This window comes from Poecilia reticulata, chromosome 21 (genome assembly GCF_904066995.2).
Source record: "Poecilia reticulata chromosome 21, P_reticulata-male-v2, whole genome shotgun sequence".
Taxonomy (NCBI): Eukaryota; Metazoa; Chordata; class Actinopteri; order Cyprinodontiformes; family Poeciliidae; genus Poecilia; species Poecilia reticulata.
Window position 1 is genome coordinate 11,501,860 of NC_088850.1, and position 26,349 is coordinate 11,528,208.

General features: G+C 39.2%; 1 protein-coding gene across 4 annotated transcripts in view; it reads left to right on the top strand.

The window, feature by feature from the left end:
* Window positions 1-1,052: 1,052 nt before the first annotated feature.
* The window catches only part of wasf1 (WASP family member 1), a 57,831-nt gene continuing 32,534 nt past the window's right edge, over window positions 1,053-26,349 (top strand). For 2 of the 4 annotated variants that reach the window (XM_008397760.3, XM_008397761.3), the window contains exons 1-2: window positions 1,055-1,486; window positions 24,129-24,283. In XM_008397760.3, coding sequence (XP_008395982.1) covers window positions 24,151-24,283 — 133 coding nt within the window. In that variant the 5' untranslated portion in view covers window positions 1,055-1,486; window positions 24,129-24,150. Of the gene's footprint in view, window positions 1,487-21,504; window positions 21,526-24,128; window positions 24,284-26,349 lie in introns of those variants that run through there. The other 2 variants (XM_008397758.3, XM_081602220.1) reach the window with 2 other exon arrangements.

A 26,349-nucleotide genomic window follows, 5' to 3' on the forward strand; every position in this document is an offset into this window, starting at 1 on the left:
TAAAACTTGAAACTTACTCACCAGAAACTGGATTGTGATTTAATTTTGCTGCAATAGTTCTACCCAGTGGGAAAAAAGAGAGAAAAGAATCAGGTAAAAAGTAGATGAATGAATTCATAAAATTACTTAAAGTGAAGCATGGAAAATGGATAGAAACTGCTACAACTGCAATTTTCAGATCACTAACTCTACTTGGTTTATGTAACTTAAGTTAAGAAAGTATAGAGTTCAAGACTTTTAAGGATATAAGTTACAAATATTTTGTTACCACATTATTTTTTACTAAAACAACCTGTAGCGAGTTCTAGATGTTATGTTTGGTCATTTAAACAAGTAGCTATAATTTTTTTCACATTTTTTTTCTTCACAAGTTCACATTTTTGTTCGCTTTACTTTTTTCATTTGAAACATCAAACCGGGATTGATAAAATAATCATAACAATTACCGTCATGACATATATATTAATATATGTCAATCTGTGAACAATATGTTTAAAAAGGAGTAGGAAAAAACAAGAAAAACAAACGGCTGAGTCATGCTAGAATAGTGCTAAATTTTATCACACAATATAATTTGCTTATTTCACATTAAGTTACTTACACATTATTAAAGACACACGTTGGTCATAATAAAAATGACCTGTTTGTATATTCCCTAATTCATACATTTGTACCTTTTTTGTACTTTATTGAACGCGCCAATCTTCACTTTTTCTTTATCCAAAAAAGTTGTGGGTTCGTGGTAAAATTTTGTTTTTCTTTATTGATTTGTAATTTTTGCTTGAAATATGTTCTGTTTGAAAAAGCACTACAAGACATGACCCATATATGAAATCCATGAAAAATAGTTTTACAAATATCTCTCAGCTCCATGCAATGATTTCTAAAAATAAAATTTTTTTGTATTACACGGCTAATATATTCACTAAATCATAATCTAAAAGACCGGAGATTAATTAAATGTACAGTTGGATCGATTGGACAGCGCACTATGACGATCCCACACTTTAGCCAATACTGCGAGCGCACGCGCTGTCCGCGAGCCTCCCACGATCACACATCAGCATGGGACGCCGTCTCGAGCCCCAACAATGGAGTGGCTCATACCATCGGCGCCGATTGTTGCGGGGACATTCTCCTCCAAACAAGCCTAACACAACTCCCCTTACTTTGCCGAGACAACCTTTGTCGCATGGGATTTAAACCCGAAAACGGGTTCATGTTAAGAAATTGCCAGTTAGTTGGACCCCGGAACACATTTGATGTCAGTTTAAGCAATATCTTGCCAAAGAAACCCTTTGCAGAAAAAAAAAAAAGTGACTGGATTGTTCTGCGCCGCCGCCTCTTCCAGCAGGAGCGCATTTGATATCAGAGACGGTGCAGCCATGGATCTGACCCGGGGATTTAAATACTTGGATTCTGTGGCACGCTGTGCAGCTCCGTGAGGATGGAAAGAAAATAAGTGGGATTTTAACCAACCTATCAGGTAATGTTTGAACGTCGTGTAATGCTGCAGCCACTTTTAAATCCTGCTCTAATAACATTGCATGGTGGACCTTGATGTATCTCAACAGTATTCAGCTGAACTTAACTGGCTCAGAACAGAGTCACCATGTTGTAACGTTAGACCTGAACTGGAACTGCTAGACTAATAACGGTCTTGGTAATTCAACACTGTGACTCCCACTTTAACCCCGGATACAGGTGATAAACGTGACACTGATGGGATTCCAAAGTGATCAAATTCTCGAAAAAGTACCAAATGCGTGTTTCTAATGCTTAAATAAAGGTCAGATTTGCAAAGGGACTGCTGGGTAATCAATTTCAGGGGCACATCTGCGTGAGCTCCCGCTGCAGCAGTGTCTTGACATACATGTACAGTCTGAGGAATTATTGGCAAGAAACCCGGAGAGCACATATGTACGATGCCGCGCAAATTTCCTGACACGATCGAAACATCCGAGATGTATACGCCAGCTGCTATGTCAGTAGCCGGGGAATGGTGGACGGAGAGTTTCGGAGCGGCGGAGTCAAACCGCTGGGAATGAATTTCTCCGCGATGAGGGGCCGGGGTCTTTCTCCAAGCCTGCTCGGGCTGTAAACTGTCATGGGGGGATGGTAGGTTGCAGCCCACTGAAAAAAAAAAAAGAATTCATGGTTTCTGAAATTTGAAACCGTCTTTGTACTATTTAGAAGTGCGACAAGAAAAGTATGCACACTGAACCCAGTCCTATTGTGATATGTGTGCATTATTTTTTTTTTATCTTTCGTGCAACTGTAAGACTTTATTTGCACTGAATGATCCAGTTGATGTGATCCTTAACAGTATTCACTTTATAACTATCAAGAATATCTTTGGAATCATGTTCTTTCAAACCTGATAGAAGGGTTAATATTGTGTGAATCAAAGCCAGCTTGATCCATATGTGAACTTGGCAGCTGCTTTGGTCCTCCTTACCAACAGAGTGCACCCAAGAGCACACAAATCAGGTTTACAAGTTCATATTTTTGTACAAATTATGTCAGCGCTATTCAAAGCTTGTATAAATGATGCAGAGCCTCTGATTCCATGCACAACCGAATATATATATATATATATATATATATATATTTCCCGATTAAAAACCCATTTTAATTTGCAACTTATCTGAAACATAGAACTGAGAACTATTAATATGATTTCCGTTCATACAGATTGATATATATCAATCTGTATGAACTTAATAATTAACAATAATTAATTGTAAATAAGTGCAGTAAGATCCTAAAGATCTTTTTTCTGAGTAAATGTTTTTTTTCCTAAATGGGATAATGCTTGTAAAATAGCATAGCTGTTTTTACGCCGCGCTTTTTTAACGTTGCTACTTGGAAATATGCCAGCATCTGAAAAAAAAAAGTGGCTTACATGAATGAATATTTAATTGTAAAATCAATTACTTCAAATATTTTTCTTTCCAGATGCAAATTATATTGATTGTTACATAGGACGTTCAATGTTTTAAGCAATTGAACTGGAAGATGTAGAGTAAATATTATCTGAGTTGTGTTGAAAATTGTGTTTGTGCTTTGGACCAGCTCTGCTGTCTCAATAAAATAACCATTTGGTTTGTTTGTTCACAACATGATATTAAAGTAAAAACACCCTGTGTGGAGTTCTTTTAGGTTCAGATCTACGATTTACAATGAATGAATTATCTGTCCGCAGATGGATATCTTGGTGTCCTACTGCTTCTGACAATGGATTAGTTGTGTCTCCTATGAACTGAAACAGTCAAATGAAATGAAGATGCAACAGGGACACAAGCTGTCTATTTTTTAAATTTTATTTTATTTTTTTAGCTGAGATTGTAGCAGAACGTGATATACAAGAACTTAATCATTTCACCAACTATCCACTAATCAGTTTATTCAGCTCAGATCAGCTTTTTGCATTTTCAGAAGACATTAGGTCTTAAACTTTAAACACCTCATCAACATTAATCATAAATATTTGGTCAGAGATGTATGTGTTCGAAAGGAGAACGTGACTAGAATATTCATCATGTTAGTTGGGTGTAAAAGTGGCTTGTAGACGCCATAATCGCTCACAATCAGCTCTGACATTGTTAAATGATGGCCTAGCATCATGACACCGCAACACTTTTAGATGCACTGAAATCCATTCCATTCCCACAACTGAAGCAGGCTGTTTCCCGTGTTTATCTGATGCTTCCTGCAAACCTTTCTGCTTTGAGATATGGAATTCTTGCTTGGCTGGCACTCTTCTTTGTGAGAGAACAGTTTTGGCAAGCCTCCTGCAGAGGCTTTTTGGACTTCTCTTGCTTGTTGACATTGCTCTGATCCTCTGCCAGTCTCTGGGTTTCTCATGCAACCAAGAACAGTCTCTCCCTTTCTGTCTTTCTCCTTTCTGTCTCTCCTCTGAGGTGTGCTGGGGCGACAGGGGAGGCACAAACTCTTAGGGAGAGAGAGAGAGCGACGGAGCATGCACAGAGTTCAAGGGGGGAGGAAGTGGGGTAGCGAAAAAGATGATTAAAAGCTGAGAAAGTGTGCCGGAGATTCTGGTGAAGTCAAAGAGAGCAACGTTGCAGTTCCCATTTACGTGGCATTTCGTGGAGCCACAGACGGACCTCCTATCTCCCAGCTGCTCGGATGCTCCCGAGGGTCCGGCACACAGGAGCTATTGTTCCTCCTCTTGGCCAAGCCCACAGCTCAATAATGCTGCTTCTGTCCTCTGACTGAACTGGTCTGACAGAGAGACACCAGTGCACGGCTTAGCCTGACTGACTGGTGCTCCTTGTGTGTTACTACTGCTGTATCTACCACCTCCCGAGAGTTAAGTGGGAGGAGGCAAAGGTAGAGTTTCTGTGCTTTTCCTCCATTTTTTTTTGTTTTTTTAAACAGACTTCATCAAAATAGGATTTAGTTGTTCGTCATGCTTTCCTACCTGCAAGCACAGCTCAAAAAAAAGAAATGTAATGAAAATGTTCGACGGGTTTTTGTCACTCATTTCAGAAAGTGATACCAATTCATCACACAGAGTGAGGTAGTTCAAGCCTTTATTTCTTGTAGTTTTGATTATTATGGCTTTGCATTGTGATTCTGCTGAGGTGTTGAGGTCATTTGCATCGTTGGGTGTGGTGTCTCTGATGTTCCTCTTCACAATACCTTAGAGATTCCCTGTGGGGTGCAGGTCAGGGGCGGGTTTCTGGTCAATCAGGCACCATGGTCATTGAAACAGTTCTTGGTGCCTTTATGAGTGGGGGCAAGTGCAACGTCCTGCTGGAAAGAGAAATTGGCACCTCCATAAAGCTTGTCAGCAGAAGGAAGCAGTAAGTGCTTTGAAATTTTCTGGTAGATTGCTGTGTTGACTGTAGACTTCAGAAAACACAGCAGGCCAACACCAGCAGATGAACATGGAATCAACGTGAGCTCTTTACCAATTTACTCTTGCTCCAGACTCTGGCACCTTGATTCCCAAAGAAAATGCAAACTTGACTTTCTTTTGAAAAGAGAACTTTGGACCTCTGAGCAACTGTCCAGATCTTTTTACACTAAGCCCTGGTAAGACACTTCTGAAGTTGTCTGTGATTCAGGAGTGGCGTAACACACACACAAAAAAATGCAACCTTTATAGCCCATTTGTAAGATTTGTCTGTGCATAGAGGCCCTTGACGCACCGACTCCATCCTCTTCATTTGAAGCTCTTCCAAATTTTTGAATGGATTTTGTGAGACAATCCTTTCAAGGCTGCAGCTATCCCTGTGGCATATGTGCACCTTTTCCCACCAGACTTTTTCCTTCCGTTCAACTTTCTTTAAATATCGTATTTAACTTTCGCAATTCTTATTTTCTGATGGATTGAATTTTATGTTTTAATTTCTATAAGTCATAACCATCCAAATTACAGCAAAGGTTTGAAATATTTTATTGTTTTGTTTATTGAAATGGGTGGCAAAAATTGCAAAGAATTTTCATAAAATAATTTTTTTTTACAATGATTTGATAAGGTATTCATTATCCTTGAACTTCAAATTTTGTGACATTACAACAAAGAAAATTAGATTTTATGAATTCTGTGATTTTATGAATTCTTCTCTGGGTCAGGGGGGTCATCCTGCCTTAAGTGGAGGAGTTTAAGTATCTGGGGATCTTGTTCACGAATGAGGGAAGAAGGGAGCGGGAGATCGACAGGCGGATTGGGGCAGCGCCTGCCGTGAAGCGGGCGCTGTACCGGTCTGTCGTGGTGAAGAGAGAGCTGAGTCAAAAAGCGAAGCTCTCGATTTACCGGTCGATCTACGTTCCCACCCTCATTTATGGTCATGAGCTTTGGGTCATGACCAAAAGAACGAGATCACGGATACAAGCGGCCGAAATGGGTTTCCTCCGCAGGGTGGCTGGGCTCTCCCTTAGAGATAGGGTGAGAAGCTCGGTCATCCGGGAGGGACTCAAGAGTAGAGCCGCTGCTCCTCCATGGCGAGAGGAACCAGTTGAGGTGGCTCGGGCATCTGGTAAGGATGCCTCCTGGACGCCTCCCTGGTGAGGTGTTCTGGGCACGTCCCACTGGGAGGAGGCCTCGGGGAAGACCCAGGACACGGTGGAGGGACTATGTCTCTCGACTGGCCTGGGAACGCCTTGGGATTCCCCCGGAGGAGCTGGAAGAAGTGGCTGGGGAGAGGGAAGTCTGGGCCTCTCTTCTGAAGCTGCTGCCCCCGCGACCCGACCCCGGATAAGAGGAAGAAAATGGATGGATGGATGAATTCTGTGCGTTAAAACTAAAACAGCACCCCGCCCTGGACAAACCATCTTGATGTTTTAACGTGGTGGATGCATCATGATTGAGACTTGGACAGAGGTTCATCTTCCACCACAACAACAACTTTCAACACACAAATAGAAGGAGAGTGAAATTTGTTTGGATCAAACTGTTTTTGATGGTTCAAGTCAACTGTAACCCTATATCTTATTGACAATTTGTATAATCTTGGAAAATTGCTTCTCACAGAACAATCTGTCCAGACTGACTGAGCTTGAGCTGTGTTGCAAAGAAGAATAAGGAGAAACTTCAGTTTCTAGATGTCTAGAGTTGGTAGAGATATCCCCCTAACAGCCTGCAACTGCGCACACAAAAATAAATTGAATGCTTTTGAACTGCCCTGAACCTAATGCTATTCCTTTACACTTCCCGAGATGGCAGCAGTCATCGTACACCTTTTCTACATGTCTTTAGTGCCTTTTAAAAAAAAAAAATCTTTGTAAAAATGCAAGCATTTCTAAAGTAATTTCTTAAAAAGGAGAAAAATAAAACTCCAGCCTCATTCACATTTTGACAGGCATAAATCACCTTCAAAATCCATGCTTATTATTATGCGTGTAGCTGTTCGGTATAGAGAAATGACTCGTCATTTTCCTCTGCGCCCTTGTAGTCGGCTTTATCTTTTTTTTTTTTTTTCTTGTTTTGTACAGTAGCCAGTTTGTCTCTTCATCCTATCTGTTTCAAGCTCTCACCCCGAGGAAGAGAGGGTGCTGACAGGCTCTTCAAATGACTTGACAGGGTATCTCCAGAAAGGATTTGCTTGACCGTCTCGGTCTCTGTCAAAATGGCTAAAAGACAAGATGTCCCAAGTGGGATCAGAGAGACCCGTTTACGGCACCCGATTCCTCACTTCTTCTTTTTAACATTGATCTCATCTGTTTACGTTGCAAGCTAAAAAAAAAAAAGTCAGTTACTGACATTTCTTGTTTGATTGTTCCGTTCCACCCATTTTGCTTTCACGTACAATGTACAGCAGGACCATGCTCTTGTTAGACGCATCCCTCTTGCTGCTAACAAGCTGAACCATGTGCTTCTGCCAAAAGGGTCAGTCATTCAAAGCATTACTGGAGGTTCAAATGAGTTATGGAAAGGATTTTTCTTCCTTTAGCTGGATTTCATATCCGTCGGTTGCAGCTTGGGGGAAGGGACGGACATGCTCTCTCTTTAGAGAATATTTTCCCTCCTTTTGTTTTTTTAAGACAAATTTAAAGTATCTTAACAGTTTATGGCAGAAAGCAACGTCGAATCGAAAAAAGTAAAAAGAGGCATACGAATAACAATGTGCTGAGTTTGCACAAATATTTTTAAAGAACTCCCACTTTTCATCTTGAGCTCATGACTGCACGCTCGCAAACTGAATAACACGTCTCTCAGTCATTGTCATTCTGTGATGGGGAGTAATTTGAGATGCTGAGCGCCAAAGTGTTCTGTGACTAACTGGGCCAAAACCATCAGATGGAAGCCAAAGTGAGCTGCACAATGGAGTAAACTACAGGCTGGTGAAAGCCACTCCCCTGGTGTCATGTGTACGCTTAGGTAAATGTAGTCTGATCTCTTTCTCGAGACAATGCAGCCTTGATTTGCTCCAGGGATGACTTGAATACGTGGACGCTTTCAGCTGTCAGTAGGCGTGTCTCACATTGCGTATTTAGATGTCAACAATGATGGAGTTTTGGAGTGATCTTTTTTTTTTTATTTTGTTTTTCTACTGGTTTCATTTTCTAATCCATCATGTGCGACTGCTGCTCACCGACTTTATACTGATGTTCATTTAGAGCTGCAATGAGTTTGAATAGATTTGAATATTCAAAGTTGAGCAAACATTGAGCTCCAGCAACATGGCAAAAATGCTGTGTTGTTTCATATTCCTCCTATCAGCTCTCCTCCCCCCTCCTCTCCATTTTCTCAATGGGCTTCTGTAAAAACTGTGGACAGGGCCAGCACAAGGCATAGGTGAACTTTGTGGATGCGGAGGGACCACTGCGGGTCTCTGGTCAACAAGATTACTCTAATTCACATAGGACATTTTGATGAATTGACCAGTTCTACAAATGCACAGAAAAACATTCCAGAGTTATTAAGCATTCTGAAAAACTGTCTGATATGGAAAATATGTTTGTGACCACAAGGTGGCTATCAGTGCAGCTGAAAGATACAGAAGATAGAATAAGTGATGGCAAAGCCTCCAGTTGGAGTAAGATCTGCTTAAATGTGAAGGTTTACATGCTGGTTTATCCACTGAAGGAGATTAAGTCAGGAGAAATGTTGTCTAAGAGGAGTAGCTTGGAGATCCAATAAACCTGCACTATACAGAGAGATTTAAAGGTGTACAATAGCTAATGCAGTCTGCTTGTAATTCAACTTAGAGAGCACTTTCTACATGTGACAAAAACAAATTCTAAACACAAAAATTCTGGTAGCGTCTTGATAGGGGCTTCTGATCGGCATTGTTACTCTGACGTGCGCAGGAATCGACACGTTCCTCAACAACTCACAAGAGATGTCTTGATATTGGTGAACATCCTGGACGATTGTTTGTTGCTGATTTAACATGAAAGGCAGACATTTTGTACTGAAAAAGGGCATGCTCTCAAACAGCTGCAGTCGCCTCAGTGGTCTGGCTGTTTGCTCCCTTGACGTAGCTGTCGTAGTTACAGTAGCATAAACTGTGTTGTATTGTCTTTCCTCAAATTCTGACTGTTCTTTTTAATGACATGATTTCAATGTTGTTGTCTCTTACTTTCATGCGTCTCTCGCACATTCCCTGTGTAAATTATATTTGTAGCAGTAGCAGATGCTTATTTCCTTTGTTGTTGTCTCCACAAACAAGTTGTAGTTAATTCTGTTTAGAATCTCAAGCAAACTTGGGCTAGCTTATTTGTCAAACTCAGCTGAAATCTGTCTATATTGGGGTTTTTTTGTTGTTTTTTTTGCACATCTTTATTAAATTAGACTCTGAGTTTTTATTAGGTTTTTCATTGGTGCTCATTTTCCCTCTCTGCTCTTGTCCTTGTGTTTGGTTACAGTAGAAGAGATTGCAAGGAAGATGTTCAAAAGGAAAAAAAAAAACATTCAGGGATTTGATACAAGAATGAAGCAGAAAATAATTTTTATTTCTGGTACATTATGTGCAATACAGTGTACTTGGCTTCTAATCACCTCAAGGTTGTTGCTGCGCTTAACTCCCTCTCATTGATTTCCTTCGACATGTTTGCCGATTGCAAATTAAACCAGACAAATATCAGGGCAAACAGCCTTTAAAGAAAGCAAGTAATACTGCCACTCCACATAAAAGGCATAATAAAGTGGTGAGAAAGGAGAAGAGGAGCAGGAAAGGATGTAGGCTCTTAGTGTCCTATTGTGTTTGTCCACTGCTTCACAGCAGGAATGCCTGTGCACACAGACAACTGCTGTCTTCAATTAGGAACCAGTGTTTGGCTGTTCATTTGCAGCTCTCAGCAAGAACCCCGGCTCTGCTTTGAATTGCATGAGACCCCGAGTATGGGGCTCGTCTGATTTGTGCTGGACGTAAGCCAAGCAGAGGCCGCGAGTGTAAGCTGCTCTTCAAGATTGCCTTCCTTTTTTTTGTTTGATGATTACCAGGAAATACAAAACTCACTTTAAATACCCAGCAAGAAAATCTGCAGTACTCATCCTTATTCAGCAGCCTCTTTTGGGTCGACGTGCTCAATATGCAGTCTTTCTGTTTGTGCTACTTAGCTTGGGGTCTCATGGAGGTCAACATCTTCTTGATATACAAAATACATTTGATTGAAAAAGGGGGTGGGCAGTATACTTTTTAATGTTTTCACCAAATTGATGAAGATTAAAACCGTCCGTCATGACGAGCTGTGGGAATAGCTCTGAGACACAACAGTCGCTTACATAACTGTCTTTGGTTTGTAAGCACATCCCCACAGCTACCGTAAGGGTGGGTTACGTAAGAAAGGGAAAACGCAGTTTTTCTCTCGCATACATCCGCCTCACTCCTGGACTCTGACTCTGTCCTCATCGCCTTCTTGTTCTTCATCTCTCACCGCGTGGCGTTGTCAACGTGTGTCTTCGCTCATGTGTGAATGTTTGCATATCATGCATGACATCACGCGTACCCTCCTTAACATGTTTTGCCGCTTACCCAAGCTCAAGATGGTGGATGAGTAACTGTGATTCATTGCCTCGGAGGTCAGCATTGTAGCCGCTTTGAAAGATCTGCCTGTGAACTGACAGGCAGATCTTGACCTAGCCGATTGCTACCGCACACTTTTTACAAACCTAAATACTTCTGGCTGAGCAGTCGATTACTGAGCATAGCTTGAATAGGCTGCAGCTAATTGTGCTGACAGTGATCTAAGAAGCGGCTTGTGGTCTGAATAATGCAATAAACTGATTTGCATGGCAGTCAGTCAAAAGTAGGGATGCACAATAGATCACAAATTTATCGTCACGGCAATATTGCATTACACAATATCAATATTGCAAAGATCTGCTTGGACTGTAGTAAATACTTCTAACTCTACTGCTCTAAATACCAGTGAACATTGTGGTGGCACTTGTTTCATGCTGGAGAAACCGTTTTAAAGATGCTGTGGTGAAGTAAGAAACTGTATTTCCACACAACAAAGCAGCAATAATTACAGCAGCTGTAGACAAATGTTTTTTTTTTTCACTAAAACAATGTTGCTATAATAAAAATGATGAATTTACTTAGTTTTCTCGTCTGCAGTAGTCTGCATTAGTGATCCCAATGCAAAAATGTTCCTAATAACATGCAACCTTACTCTAAAACATGAAATGTTTTAGAGTAAAACATTTCATGCTTTACTCTATATCTCAGAGAAATACTGTCTCTTTGCGCCCTGGTTAAGCGTTTTGCTGGCTGCATCACTGATGTATTTGCATTCTCATATACTCAGCTCTGTTAATAGCAGCTTCATCCTGCTTAAACCTGTTATTACTGGAATAGTTTATCATTTCAGCTATAGCAGTCTTATGCGTCAGATTCAATGCAACCCCTGGCTTATCTGTACTGAACAAAATTCCATTTGAAAAGCTGGAATTTTAAATTAAATCAGGGTTTGACTGGAGCAACATGTATATTGTCACATTAAGCCTGAACTGTCAGGGTGGTGTCAGCTGTGTACGCAGGTCTTTTGAAGAGTCAGATGTTTGTGATGGCAAAGAATGAGATCATTAACCATTCCTATTTTGTGTTCCAACTTTAGAGTGATATAACTTGCAGGGTTAGTCTTTGTTGGACATCAACCACATCTGAAAACATGTTCACTTTTGCTGTTTCATTTATGAATGCAAAATTACAGTGAGTTCACTGGAGGGTAACCGGGACTAAAAAAAACTACAGAACAATCAGAACTGCTATTGCTTAGAGCTTCAAAAAAAAAAGATCCCAAATGGGGCATATATTAGGCATAAGGAAAAGAGGAATGCTCTGCAGCTTTATTAAAAAACTGTCTTTTACTTTCATCCAAACCACATTATTTAAAAAAAATCTGTTTATGTATTGCCTCTGAATTCCCATTTGTGGTTTTATTCTAAGAGCATATTGGCTTGACTTCTTTAATTAACATTAATATATAGATATTGATTTTTTTTTTTGAGATGTCGGTGTACTTCATGTTTTTTGCCTGGAGGAAAAACACTGATTTTCCCAGTATTTGGCCTGCTGATTGCTGATCAGAACCAATTAATCAATGACTGGCCAATTCTGTTCCCTAAATGATTAATTGGTGCATAACTGGTGCATACCTAAGATAAAACGGCTTGGCTTCCATTCTTGAATTATGCGTATTGCCTCTTTACCTCAGTCAGAGAATTAATCAACTAATGGCATGATAAATAAATGAGCTCTGACTGACTTGAAGACCTGTTTAGAAAATGATGAGATAGACTATCTTTGGACTGAGTTTATCTCACTGAACTAGGACTTTAGCTTCTTTAATAATACAATTGCCACAAAGATGACCACTTCACCCCATTAAACTTTGCCTCAGTTATTTTCCTTTTTAAAAAAAAAATAAAAAAAATGGGCCACCTACCACCATCCCACAATGCAAGGCCACTTTCAGTTATTTTTGTTTTAATTTGTCACAGCTAAAGGGGGGGAAGAAAAACTACCTACAGCTGAAAGTCCAGTCATCTGGCCTGTGTCAACGCACTTTAAGGCAACCTGTACTGTTTTCATACCAATAATTAGCAAGCATCAAATGACACTCTGTGGTGTCTCCTGTGTATTTTCACCTTAAATTCCTCTGGGATGGACCATCTGTCATCACTACATAATACACTCGAGCTACAAAACCGGTTTACATAAGTTAACTTTTATGCCACTGCTAGGTAATCATCCATTGTCTCAAGTACAACAGCAGCAGATTGATTTCTTACCAACTCCTTTCTTCCCCATTCCCATCCGAGTCCTTTAAGAAAACTCGCACCGACTGCCCAAAGGCAATGGAAGTCTTGTGTGGAAGTGTTTTGTGAAAGCAGCTTTAGAAGGTCTCTTAGTAGTAGACCGGTGATTATTGTATTTGACAACGCCAGAAGGACTCTGGCACCTCTGTACTCTCAACGGCAAAGTGATAAGGGGGCAGCAGACGAGTCAGTCTGACTGACTGAGACAGATAACATAAAACTGTGTCAGACTAGGAATGCAGCTGCCATGGATTTCATCATCTTCCGTTACTAGTCCATTTTAGCCATGCAAGATCACACTTCTGTCTGAATTAATAGTGAACGAAGTCCTTGGACTTTCATATGTACAATACTCCAGAGAGAACAGTTCTACCAATTGGAAGGATTTGGGTTTACATCCATTCAGTGTGTTGATTGTAGACACAAACGCAAGGGAAGGGAAAAAAAAAACAACAAACGACCAAGACGCTTTTCTTCACTGTGCATCATTGTCAGCCTTCCTGCCCTTTTCAGAGACGAGATGCGTTTGGACAATATGTGTGTGTGGAGGAAGTCTACTTTGACACCACTGTGATTTTTCTGGACGTTAAATTCACAGCACTCAGTCTCCATCTAAATAAAGTAAAGTGAACTGAGCAGACACCTTCAGTAACTGTCTGCCACGATTTAAAATTCTCCTCTCAGTACTCGGATGAACTGCAGGGCTTGGCAAAAATGCTGCCTGGACCACAGTTCTACAAAATGTCAGACTAAGTTAACAGCTAAAGTTATTGGCGATCGTTAAACCTTCTGGTAAAAAGTGAAATGTCTTATTTTGCCCCCATTGCTTTGCAAATGGTTATTTTCTCCTTCCCTCCTATCAATTTAACATTAAGAGAATAAAAGTGTACCACTTTTCAATGCGGTGGGATTTTTAAGTATAGATAAGTGTACAGAAAACGGAGCCAAAGTGAAGCTGATGAAGGGTCACGAGATCCAAGTTTACTAAACCATACAACTAACCTTTTGACCCCTAAGTGTGCAAATGTAATGGAAGTCATTAAACAGACATGCCATTTTTGTCATGTACACACAGCTGATCTGATGAAGTTGCTTTAATAGCACCTAATAGTACATAAAACACAAGATGTGAAGTTTGATTGAATGCATATCCTATTAGAGGAGCATGATTAGACTTGACCAGACTGCCACTTAGTTTCGTCCCACTGCTCAAGCTTGCTGTTCTGTACCAACCGGCACCGCCTTAGGCCTCCTTACAGCAAGGGCACCTTGGCTGACCATCAGTGCTTTGCTCTGCTGGAGCTTTAATTCTCACAACCATCACTTATGAACAAATCCAGAGCTACCGTGAAAGTGCACTTAAACTTAAAGATGCGCCCCGGTGATATGGTCAGAAGTTTGCACAGCTGCCCTGGGCACTGACTAATTGGTCCAATTCATCCGACAAATTCAGCGAGCTTCACTTCTTGTTCGTCTTCCCCACATATCAAGCCCAAGTGCTGCAAATTCCTGTTCTGATTTCAAAACATCTACATCACAAGTCACTAGTTGTCAATTAATTTATTTTCCTTTTAAACAGACTGGGACTGGGCATCTGTAAATTGTCATTCTTAAATGACTCTGCTTGGTATTTAGGACAAAAGCATATCTTGCCCAAGATATCCCTAAAGTGGGTTATAAGCAGTGTTGACATTTGTGTGTGTGTGTGTCAGATGACCTAGAAAACAAAGTTGGTCAAGAAATTTCTGTTTCTAACCCTATTTAGAGATGTCCCAATCAAGAATTTTTGTCCCAGATGCCAAGTAATTTAAATAAACATTGACATTTGCAGATACTCCACACGTAATTCTTCATCAAAATCAATGCCACGAATAACAGTGAAAACAAAACAATTGGTTGTTCTTGGTCAAATTTCTTTGTTGACATAATAGGACGAGGATAATTTAATACGATTGAGGCTGCAATAGAAAGATGATGTTAAATTAAAGCTTTGTCAATATAGTTTTTCCAATCACAAATTGCGAATTGTGCTTCTCTTTTGGTCGAATCTATTTCTGCCGGTCAATGCTGATTGGTCGTATGTCCACCTGTTTTACGTGAGTGCACAAATATTCTGAGTCAGTTGATTCACTAAATTGATAATAAGCTTCTTAATGTCACATGAGCACACTTTGCAATGCCAGTTTTAGTTCAGCTAGCACTCTTCACCAAAACTAGAATATTTCTGACCTTACTTTGTAGCGCAGGGCCCAGAGCTGAATTATTCTGTGCTACATATTTTTAAACAGTTTCAAATGTATAAAATCTTGAATTACTTAATTTACTGACATGAAGTCAGATATTTGCAACAAAAGGTGACATAAGTCCTGTAAGGGTTAAGTTGTTAATTTAGGAAATCTACATTTGGATATATATTCCAGATTTTAAGAGATGCATCCAGGGTCTCTTCCTGTATCGGGCACAACATCTCCCAGGTGTAGACTTGTCTTTAACTCCTCGAACGGAATCCAGAATACACACCTGAGATGGGGAAGAAGAACCTGTGACATGTCTGGATCTACCACTTACACTTTGGAAAATACCCAGATGCACATCCCTTACATGAACCACTTCGATCTTAGATTAGTTTTAGCTTTTCTTGTCAAAAATGACTGACTTTATTGGAAAGTAGTAATTAATTTCTTGCAGATTTATGGCTCATCATCAAATATTAAAGTATTTTTTTCTTGTGAAATCTCAAATTTCAGAGCTTGTTTTGGGGAAAACTGTTATGTAATTCTCTTGAACATTATTACCTATGAACTGGATGAATTGTTACACCTTTACTTTGCACAATTGTATTTTTTCATGACAAAAGCTGAAATGGATATTGTAGTAAAATCATAACTGGTGATGAGTTCAGTTTACCCAACTGCAGGAGCAATTAATAATTAAGTGGGGGGTTTTTTGTACAGTATGTTTTAAAGCCCTAATATGGACTATTAACATGAACACGATCTTACCATAAGACTGATCGAAGCACATTGGACTTGTAACTTTCTCCTTGCTTTCTGGAGATTTGATTTTGTCACAAAGTCGCCATTTTATTTTTTTTTGTTTGTTTGTTGCTTATTGCTTATTTGTTGTGGTGAGTCCGAGAGGGGGGTTACGTTTTTTTGTCCTTCACATCTGTACGAACACCAAGGGAGTTGGTGTAATAGAATTTCCCTCACAGGCCAAACAAGTGCAGCTGCACAGTGCAAGCATGCAGGCATTTATTATTGAGCAGCAGCCTTTCATTATTCATACCAGTGGGTTTCTATGTGCTCAGCAGATAAACCTCTGTGAGTGTGTTTGTTCATCAGACACTTTACTCATTGATGTTGCCACACAGATGCCCATGAATATTTAGTTGGGCTCGTTCATCTACTGTGGGATAAAGCCTGATTGCTAAATGAATGTTTAAAGTGATTCAATCTTCTTACAAAACACAGTGTGGTCTGTGTCCCACCACTCTGCCATTGTGAGCCTCATTACTAATATAAAGAATAGGGAGTTGGCAAATCATAGTGGGGAGTCACAGTCACTTCTCTTAACATTCCTGATTGAAATATTTAGGCTTTTTGTTGGGTTTTTTTGTGAGAAGTTGGTAAAAAAGGAGACGGCACTGGTTTTATGGGTTCTCTTACTCCTGAACAAAGCAGTAGGATTGTTCTCCATTGTGACCCCGACAGCTGCAGGCATGATTTTAGAATAATGTTTATCTACCCTTATATGCCTTGACACAAGTCCCCCCAAACAGCAAGCCTAGTTAGCATAGCTGTCTCCGACCACCCTGCCACTGCTGCAGGTGTATTTTTAGGCCAATGTGGGCTCTGTTTATGTTTGTTTGTGTGAGGTTGATGTGTCTGTACATAAATTTTAATGGCACTACACTGGTGAGAGCCAGCAAGGTGTCATCGCACTTCCCTAAGGGGCGTCAGCTGGTACAAAATTTTAATTGGCATGAAGAAACACAGGTTTATGCTGTGATGTGCTCTGCAAGCTCGCGCCGCTGTGACTTATGGTTCGGGAGGTGGTGTTGGGGAATGAGGGTTATTTAAATATATGTTGGTGGAGTTTATTGTTGAAATCCTAGGTGTGGAGTTAACAAACAAACAAAAAAACTTCTAATATATTTTCTCTGTGTGAAAAAAAAATCTCTTCAGTTTGGACTTTGAGCTGTTTTTTTTTCTCTATTTTATGTCACTTTGTTGTAGATTTGCTGACACACTTGGGATAATTGTTTTAGCGCAACATTAAAATGCCTTAATTGTGGCCTTACGTCAGAGTCCGATACGTAAACATACTGAGGAGTTTTTGGTCAACTCAAAGATGGGATGACTGCAAGGTGCACGCTCGTTAAAATCACTTATAAAAGCTAAAAGCTTGTTTGATCAGAGGTCTTTTTTTTGTTTTGAAATGAAATATTAAGTCCCATAAACTATCTAATAGCAGATATAATCCTAGGTCCCTGAAACAATTGCAGTCCTGCATTAAGCAGCACCTGTACCCCGCTCTGCGGCCACACACACTAGTGTGTCGCAGACACATTCACAAGACTTTCTACAACCTGGCCAATGAGCTGCCCAGCTTTCTCCAGGTGAAGTCGGTTTCCACTGGTAATGTTTTAACAAATTTAAAGTTCAGTTAAGTTTGCAATGAATGAAATGTCTGCTGAAGGTGACATAGTTGTGGCTTAATATGTCCATTCATCACTTGATGGCAGTGACTCACTCGTGTGAGCTTTGTAACGGCACTTGTACATTTCCTTCAGCAGATAGAAAATTAACAGTAAAACAACATAGCTTGTGTGTTTAAAAAAAAAAAAAAGAGCCTTACATTACCATAAAGTGTAGGTGTGTGTCTGGTGGACTTTTGGTTAAAACATGATTGTTCTTCATGCATGAAAGTCACTCGCGGTGGGTAGACGATCCAGAAATTTTATTCACGTAAGAGTAGAAGTACATTCATGTAATAATGTAATAATGGCCGTTTCATTTCTTATTAAAGTATTTGGATTTTAAATATGGCATCCTATCAAATGCTGCATGGCATTGGTTTAGTTATTGTGATATTGCACATATTGCAATGATATTTTACCACCTTATGTAGAATATTATAAAGGGATATGGCAAATACGTATTTGCTAAGTAACCGCTTTGCAGTTTGGACAAGTGTCGCTAATTTTGTCTCAGCCGTCCAAAGGAAAATGTTTCGGGTGTCTTGTTAATTTAGATGCAATGCTGCAATTTCAGAAAGATAGCCATACTGTCACCAGGTCGTCTGACCACCACCAGCAAGCAAGGCAGGACACAATGACTGAGACGGACAAACTGGGGACTTGAACTGACAACTCATAAGTGACGGGATGAACTTTGACCGCCTAAGCCACCTTCTACCTCTGTGAAGTTGTGGAGAAAGCTTTAAATATGGCATCAAGTGAGAATAGAGGTCATTTTCTTGGGAAATTCAGAACCATCAGGTGATTTATTTAACCAATTACACCACCAGAAATCACCCTGCACTGGTTATCAACTAAAGTTCAGGTTTAATTCACTGTAATATTGGCCTCACTTTTTATACCCAGAGGCTTTGTTAAATTTTTATATGTACAGTCTCCTGCTTTGGTAAGTTTCTCTCTTTAATGAATTATAAAATAATTAGATCCTGTGGGAGAAATTCTTCCTTACTTACATTTGAAATTCTTGCAAAAAGTGATCACAGCTTTTGGATTATCAGTTTTGGAGATGCCAACTTGTTGCAGTTTCATTGGCAATGACAATGGGCATACAAAGTGAGTACGTTCATAAATTGCAACAAAATGTGTCCATTTGAATGTTGCCAGTTGCAAGGACAAAAAAATATTTTGACAAAAATGAAATTTCGTCTTCCGGGTGGACTTATGATTTTATTTTATTTTTTTTACATGTAAACGGGGCTTTTTTTTACCCAGGTCTGCAGGTCTGTGGTTGATTTAAACCACCTGTGCCTGTTGGCTTTGCCGGCTTGTTTGCCTTTCCCACTGGCACTTCCAGTTTTGCCAGTTTCTCTGATGAGATGTCTGTGTTTTTTATGCCTGCAGTCATGGTTTGGAAAATATTACAAGTACACAGATGTAGTTTACGTTTCCAAAATCACAGAACAAAGCACACAATGTTCCGGCCAGTTTGACACTGTGAGGGACTATTTCCACAGTGGGAGATCACAACAGAAGCAGATATGTGCTATTATGAATTCATTTTCCCATTTTCACTTTTTTCCACTTTTTTTTTTTAGCCTTCGAGGAACATGCACCGCGTCTGTTAAATAATTCACGGCTTTTGATGTACGTAGACTTTTGGCAACAATTATTGACCCTTTTTGAGCCTTAAAAGTGTTTTTAAAGCTGCTTTTACAGAGGTTATGCAGCACTATGAAAAGAGCTTTCAACGGTCTGAAAAAAGCACAATTTATTTCCCGTCAAAACAACTATGAATGTATAAGTTATTTACTCCGCAGTGAAGGACGAACAACATTTGTTATATTTTCATCTGCAAGATGGGACACACTGCCTCATAGTGATCTATAGTATTAGGGAAAAATGGAATAAACAAATGTCCACATGAATGTCATTTATTTAACTAATAACTTTTCATTGTAAAAGTTATTAGTTATATTCACTGTAGTTTGTTCATGTTTAATACCAATAAGCATCTACCTATGAGTATTAAATTATAGCTTTGTGAATAAACTAGGGTAATTTATTCTTGAAAAGCAAGATTTTTCCCAATGCAAAGGTTTCAAGACTTGGCTTGGACTTGGGACAAAATACATTGTATTCTCTTTATCATAAATTTTTATATTTCAGAATACAAATATTATGTCACCTAATGTCTACAAGTTTCACAAAGCAGAAATGCTGAAATCTAATTTCATAAGATTTCAGGATCCATTATTCACAGAGCCAGAAACTGATGGCAAACTTGGATGGGAGGGTATGATATAAACTGAAAAACAATTTAAGCTTCACATCATGTTGCAATGCTATTCCCTGGTCAAAAAAACAGTGTTGCTTTGATTCTTTCATGGATGTTTGAGGAATCCTCGATCTGCCGTGGCAGCCATCAGGAGAGCATTCCTGCCCGCTCCTCCCTTACCAGCTCCACCAGACTAGTGGCAGCAGCAATTAGTTACGAGCCTGGTGTAACTCTGCTGAGCTTATCTACAAACTATTACTCAGTCCAATGCGCGCAAGACCGGTTGTAAATGACTTAATGGAAGAGCATTGTTGTGATGACATGCTGAGGGCAGAGCATCAAAGAGTAGGAGCTTCTTAAAGAGACGGAGGCCATGTATAAGTCGTGTTTGATTTAAGCATAATTTTTATAACTGAAAGTAAAGGTTACTGAATTGTGCTGTGAAATTACACTGTATGCCTGGAAAATACACAATACCACCCCATAAGGTCAAAAACTATTTTAGCATTGGAAAGAAGATTTTCTTTGTATTACTGTAACACATGTATCATGTATACATGTTATTTATATTCTTACAACAAAAAAAACAATGCTAAACAAACTAAAAAAAACCTGATAGTTTCACATGCAAGTTATTCCATCTTGATGAAAGACGCCTGACTTCCACCGTACTGCACGGTTTGGAGTTGAATTGTGAGTGAGACAATATTCTGTTAGGATTCATTAAAGCTTCTAGTAGGACATATTGTCCAGAGTGCAATGATCTGCACCACTCGAGGTCTCCCTGCCCCCCCTACCTCCGACCCTCTGGCACGTGCCATCCCTCACCCTGCTTTGTGTTGCACACAATAGACAAGCAATCCCTGATTTGTCCCTTATTTGCTTTCTCATATTGTATTCATTCCACTCACACCATCTCAGTTCTGATGTTTGACTCCAAGCTTAGCCCATTCTTTTATTCCCACTCTTGCTGCCCCTCCCGCCCCCCCACCAACCCCCTAAAACCTCATTCTTGCCTATGTGTCTTTTGGGACGATATAAAGTGACCGGTGATGTCCCCCTGCAGCCGTTACCATGGTGATTGGTGACAGTGGGAAGCACCACCAAAGATGAATGGGTCATAAAAGTAGTAACAGAACAGCAAGGGGTGAGCAGAAAAGAAAGGAGCAAGGCTAGTCCAGACGTTAGATGGGAGAAGAAAAATTACGTAAAGCAGGAAAACTCAAGTGTGTTAAATAATTGATGCACACCAATTATTCAACTCTTATGCAGACACTTCAGATGATCTTTTTTGTCTTATATGCATATTATATTAAAATTTATTTAAAAAAAAAAAAAAGAAAACTAAACAATGCTGTGTTGATGCATTCCAATTAATGGAAGGTAAAATTTAAATGGAAGCGTATAACATTCAGAATTTAACCTCTTTCTTATGTTCCTAAGTAATAACTGCTTTGTTTTAATACTTCATAAAAAAAAAAAAAATAATAAAATAAGTGCTACTGGAACAGTTGAACATCTTGTGTTAATCATTACGGAGAAAACCTTGTATTTCAAGATGGTTTCAAATTTCTGATGTGCTATTTCCCAAGTATTAGTCCAAGTTATAAAAGAATAAGATGACTCTGCTCTTGCATGAAACTGTTTGTAGTTAATTTTTGCAACTCTAAATGAGGTTGTGTTTTGTGGAACTCTTCTTCTTGCCATGTGTAAAATTTTAGTTTCCTTCTACGGTAGAACCCGTCACATCTGGCATGCTACGTAGGTAGCTTTGAATGGGTTTCGAGAAGAAGCTGCATCATTTTCCCTGTGAGTATACAGCTGTCACATGCTATCACGTCAAACCTCGGTTTGGAAATCTCAGTAGGCAGGGGTGCTTGTATGTCTGAGGCTGTAAATGTGTCTTGCAGTTGTTCATTGCACGCCGAACAAGTTCGCTGCGGCAGAAAAGCTAAAAAGCAAGGCTTTGCTGTCGTCACTTTTTCATGCCGTACCAACACATATATTTATATATAATGAGCCCCTCTGACAAAGTAGCACCTGTACTTTGGAAAAACTCACATTTAGAAAAGACATTCTCACTTGCAGATCTATTTCTTGTCTTTTTTCTTTTTCCTTTTTTTGTTGCTTTCAATTCATTTCTCAATTCGTTTTCAGCTACTGCTGTTCAGTTTTTGGCATCGTTATCATTAACCCCCTCAACCTTTGGGTAGGATTTTCTCAATAGCCGATAAATAAAAGCCTAGTTTGGACCCTACGCGTAGGAGAAAAGTTGACTTTATCACGATAAAAGATAGGAGAAAAGCCTTGAGCTTTATGGATAATAACAAAGAGCTTAAGTACATGTTTGTAAACTGGCTAGTTTGGAGGCCCATCTGGAATGTACATATAGTTATGACTGAAAGATTTAATTTGGGTTTCCATCTTTGCAAAGGTTTTATTGTATGAAAATAAGAAAATAAACTCTGCTTACTGTTTTAAAGGACCTAATTTTAATCAAGGGTGTTTTTATATCTGATTTTCTTTTCGTGTTTCATTATTATATAATAGAACATCATGCAGTAGAGTGAAACACAGATGTTTTGGTCCAGGATTACTTCATGTTTTCAGATCGGTTCTATTTAGCTTTTCTTAACGTTTCGGGTGGCCAAGCCGTGACTGACAAAAAAAAATTTGCCACCCAGAATATTTCTTAAATTCTTGACTGTCTTTCCTGCATAAGGGGAAGATTTCTGGGGAATTACATGACTTTGGCCATAAGCTAGGTGACAGCTTTCAGAAATATGTGCAAGGAGTCTTTATTTTTATACTCCTTTATAGCAAAAGAAAACTTCATACTGTCTGTAATTGTAGGCTGCAAAGTTTTAGTAGTTCAAAAATCTGAATGTCTTTAATATTGAAGGCAACTACTGAGATTAGTTATTGAAATGACCTGTTCAAGGTGCACAGGATTAATCAATATCAAGAAATATCATGAGCTTTTAGCATCTCAACCACCACAAAAACAAGCCAGGTGATTACGACTATGATTTAGTACATTTTGAAGCTTTATTTCTTACTTGTAATGATTGTATTACAGCACAGGAATCACTGGCTGTTGGGCACTGCTGATGAGCGTCTGTATATATGCATGTGTAAGTAATATGCTGACCGCTGGAAGACGAATGAAGTAAAATAAAGTATAGAGAGCATGTTTCTATTTTAAAAAAGGCTACAGGGATTTCACTCGGTGGTTTATTTGTATGAGAGCGAAACACTGCCGACACATTTCACTCTTAACGGCTTCAACACAAGCTCAGAGAGGTGCGTGTTTGTCACTGATGGCCCCCCGTTTGAGATGCCTCCAGGATGACTCACCTCAGCACAGTCACCATCCTATCGCCGTCCAGCTTCCGAGAATAGCCTTTTCTTGCCCTACATTTCTCAGGATACGGCCAATAATCATGTTTATTGCTTGGCAGAAGAGCCGGCACTAAAAATACCGCAGAATATTAAAGGCACCAGACGTCAATTAAAGCTTAATCAATGCTTTAACCAAGCCGCGGTCACTGCCGAGGCAGTGCAGTCAGTTTGCATCAGAACACCTGATCACCACATCATTTCACATGCCTGCTCTAATTAAGAGCGAGCCAGCAGCAGGGAAATGGTGTTATTAGCAGCATTAACTGCTGCTGTCGCAGAGGGAGTCATGTTGGAGGCTGTTTTAGCTCTCCTCCTGTCTTGATCTCTCTTTTCAACTTTCCTTCCCACTAATTATCACCATTCTGTTCTCATCTTCAGTCACATTGTGCATATTTCTCACAATCATGTGGCATGTCAAAATAGTTTGCTGGTTGGAGCATTTCAGTACTGAATGGGTTGTTTCAGTGGCTGATAGGAGACTTAAAGACAACCCATGATCCTGACACATGTAGTCGCACTGTTTGATACACCCAATAATTTATCACAAATAGTCCTCATTTACAAGCTGAAATAATCGTGGTAAACACAACTTATGCAATAGTGCCAGCCTCAAGTAGTCTGATTTCTGTACACATATTTTGTTTTGCCCCTCTGTTTTCATCTTTTTCGTGTTCTTGCAGAGGGAAGAGAATTGATTCTGAAAACCTTGCAATGTAGCTAAATATAATTAGCATGGCTGACTGAACAGACAAAGTGCAGTGATATGTTAACAGATTGCATAAGTTTAGCGATGAGCACAAGATTGTGTTAATTAAGCTAAACTACTTGAATGTTTCCAGTTTGTAAACAAATGAAATTCATTTTACTTTACCGTGGTGCGTCATTTCTGGGTGAAAAGAATTCTTGCTTGGCGCAAGTGACGCATTGTTCTTATATTTGTGCAGAATCAAGAATACAATTTTATGCACTAATGAAATTTTCTCCCCGTCTCCTCCATCTCTCTCCTATAGGTAGTGTTGTTGCAGCAAAACGATGCCGCTGGTTAAGCGTACCATCGAGCCCAGGCACCTGTGCCACACGGTATTGCCAAGGAACATCAAGAACGAGCTGGAATGTGTGACCAATATCTCCTTGGCCAACGTCATCCGCCAGCTCAGCAGCCTCAGTGAGTGACACTCATAAATACACTCATATCCTTATATTGGGATAAAACCTTCTACTACAGATTTCTGAAGGATTTAATAGAAAGTTATATATATAAAAAAGAAATACGATTCATTCAATAAAATGCAAAAATCAAATTTCCAAATGTGCTTCGGTTTTATTTACTACATTTTTGGAAAGGCGAAGAAACGTAAAACGGCACGACTGAAAATGTTTCCGTGCTGTGATCTATCAGCACTGATCCAGACAATTCATAGGAAAGACATGAGCAAAATAATCTACCAAATACATCGCAAACAGAGTCGAAGGTTCCAACAAGCAAACCAATCTAAACCCGGCTTCAGGATCTGTAGACAGCCCACAGATTCTCATTAGACTTTCTGTTAAACTTCTTCTCTATCGCTATGACAAGATTCATAATCCTGGACTGCACAGATGAGTGAGATAATCATACCTGTGAAGTCTTATGTGTAGCAAACAAAAACAGTGATGTGTTCTGCTTTATCTAGAAAATATATTAACGAATGTAGAAATAACTTCTGGCTTAAAAAGTAGAGGATATTTATCTACCTTGAATTTCTTAAGATACATGTTGCAGAAATGCATTTTCAGTGAAGTACACTTCTGTACAACATTTTCTTGGTATCAGTTTGTATTGCTTTATTAAAAACTATTTTGCAAACCCCACTTTGAAATCAGACACGCCATTGGTTGTGATCTTATTAGGAAAGTCTCAAACTCGATAAACTCCATTTCCCCCCAATATTTGATGACATTTATTGCAATGAAGATAATGGTGAGAATGCGAAATATTACAAAATTCAATACAAATGTATGTTACTGCACATGGCCCAAGCCTCAAAAAATTTGCTCTAAAAATGACAAATTATTCCATTTGCTTCTTCACTACATGAATTACATTAAGCAGTACAACTGTAGTGGTATGCAGTAATGATGGCAATCAATCATATTTTCAAACAGAAAAACATTATTTTTCCCTGTCATGAAGCCAACAGTGGAAAATTGTTTGAAACGGCAAAAGTAATGAGTAGTACTCCCAAACTTCTGGCTTTTGGGTTTTGCAAAAGTAATTAATTAGCTTATTGTTATTATTGTTGTTAGTATGAGTGATTTATTCACATTTCTTCTGCATATAACATAAAGTATAATGTTGCCCATCCCTTGGTATCACTCCCAGTTCTTAATTCAATATGCAAATAATGAATGAGTAGTCGGCCAGAAGGTAAGTACACCTTTTCAATACAGAAATATAAATAAAATACTGTAATTGATATAAAAATAACTGCATCAAAAGGTTTGGTGAGTTTGCCAAGACCCTCTTCTGGCCCAATTATACAATTATTATTTTCCTTTTTATGGCCATCTTTTTTTATTATTTTTTTTAAACAAATGAAATACTACAAACATATTTTATATGCCAAAGCAAAAATTCAACTGTTGTCAATTTTATTCAATATTTCAACTAAGATTAAAGATCCCAGACTCTTTAAAATTCATCATCCCAATTCATAAATTCACAAATCCATAAATATTTTTAAGAACAAAACACATAATACCCAACATAGCTGTCAATAAGTTTTGAGCTTAGAGGTTAACTTTAAATGGAGTAGTGGTGATACGACATTTTATACTGGCGGTGTGGTACTATGGAAACAAAAGGTCATGATTAATGGACTTACTCTCATTCCAATGCACTTCAGAAAAGGAAGGTCTATATTTTCCAGAGCAGACACCTGCAGGCGTTCTGTTTAACAAACCTGTCTGCATCACGCAGCTCCAAACGTTAGAAGTTGGCCTGCTCTAACTACAGAGACACCCAGTCGTCACTTTGTTTCTTCAAATCTCAGTAAGAGGCTGAGACAGAAGAAGAGCAGCATGGCTTGCTTTGATTGTGTTTGACAAAAGCATTTGAGTTGTCTCACCAACAGATCTGCGGTACGTGCTGCAAACTACCAAAGGTCTCCGGAGTCAGTTGACAGTAACCACAACTGACAGTTACATTTAAGCAAAAAATGTTCTACAAAAGCAAAAATGATTTACTTTAAA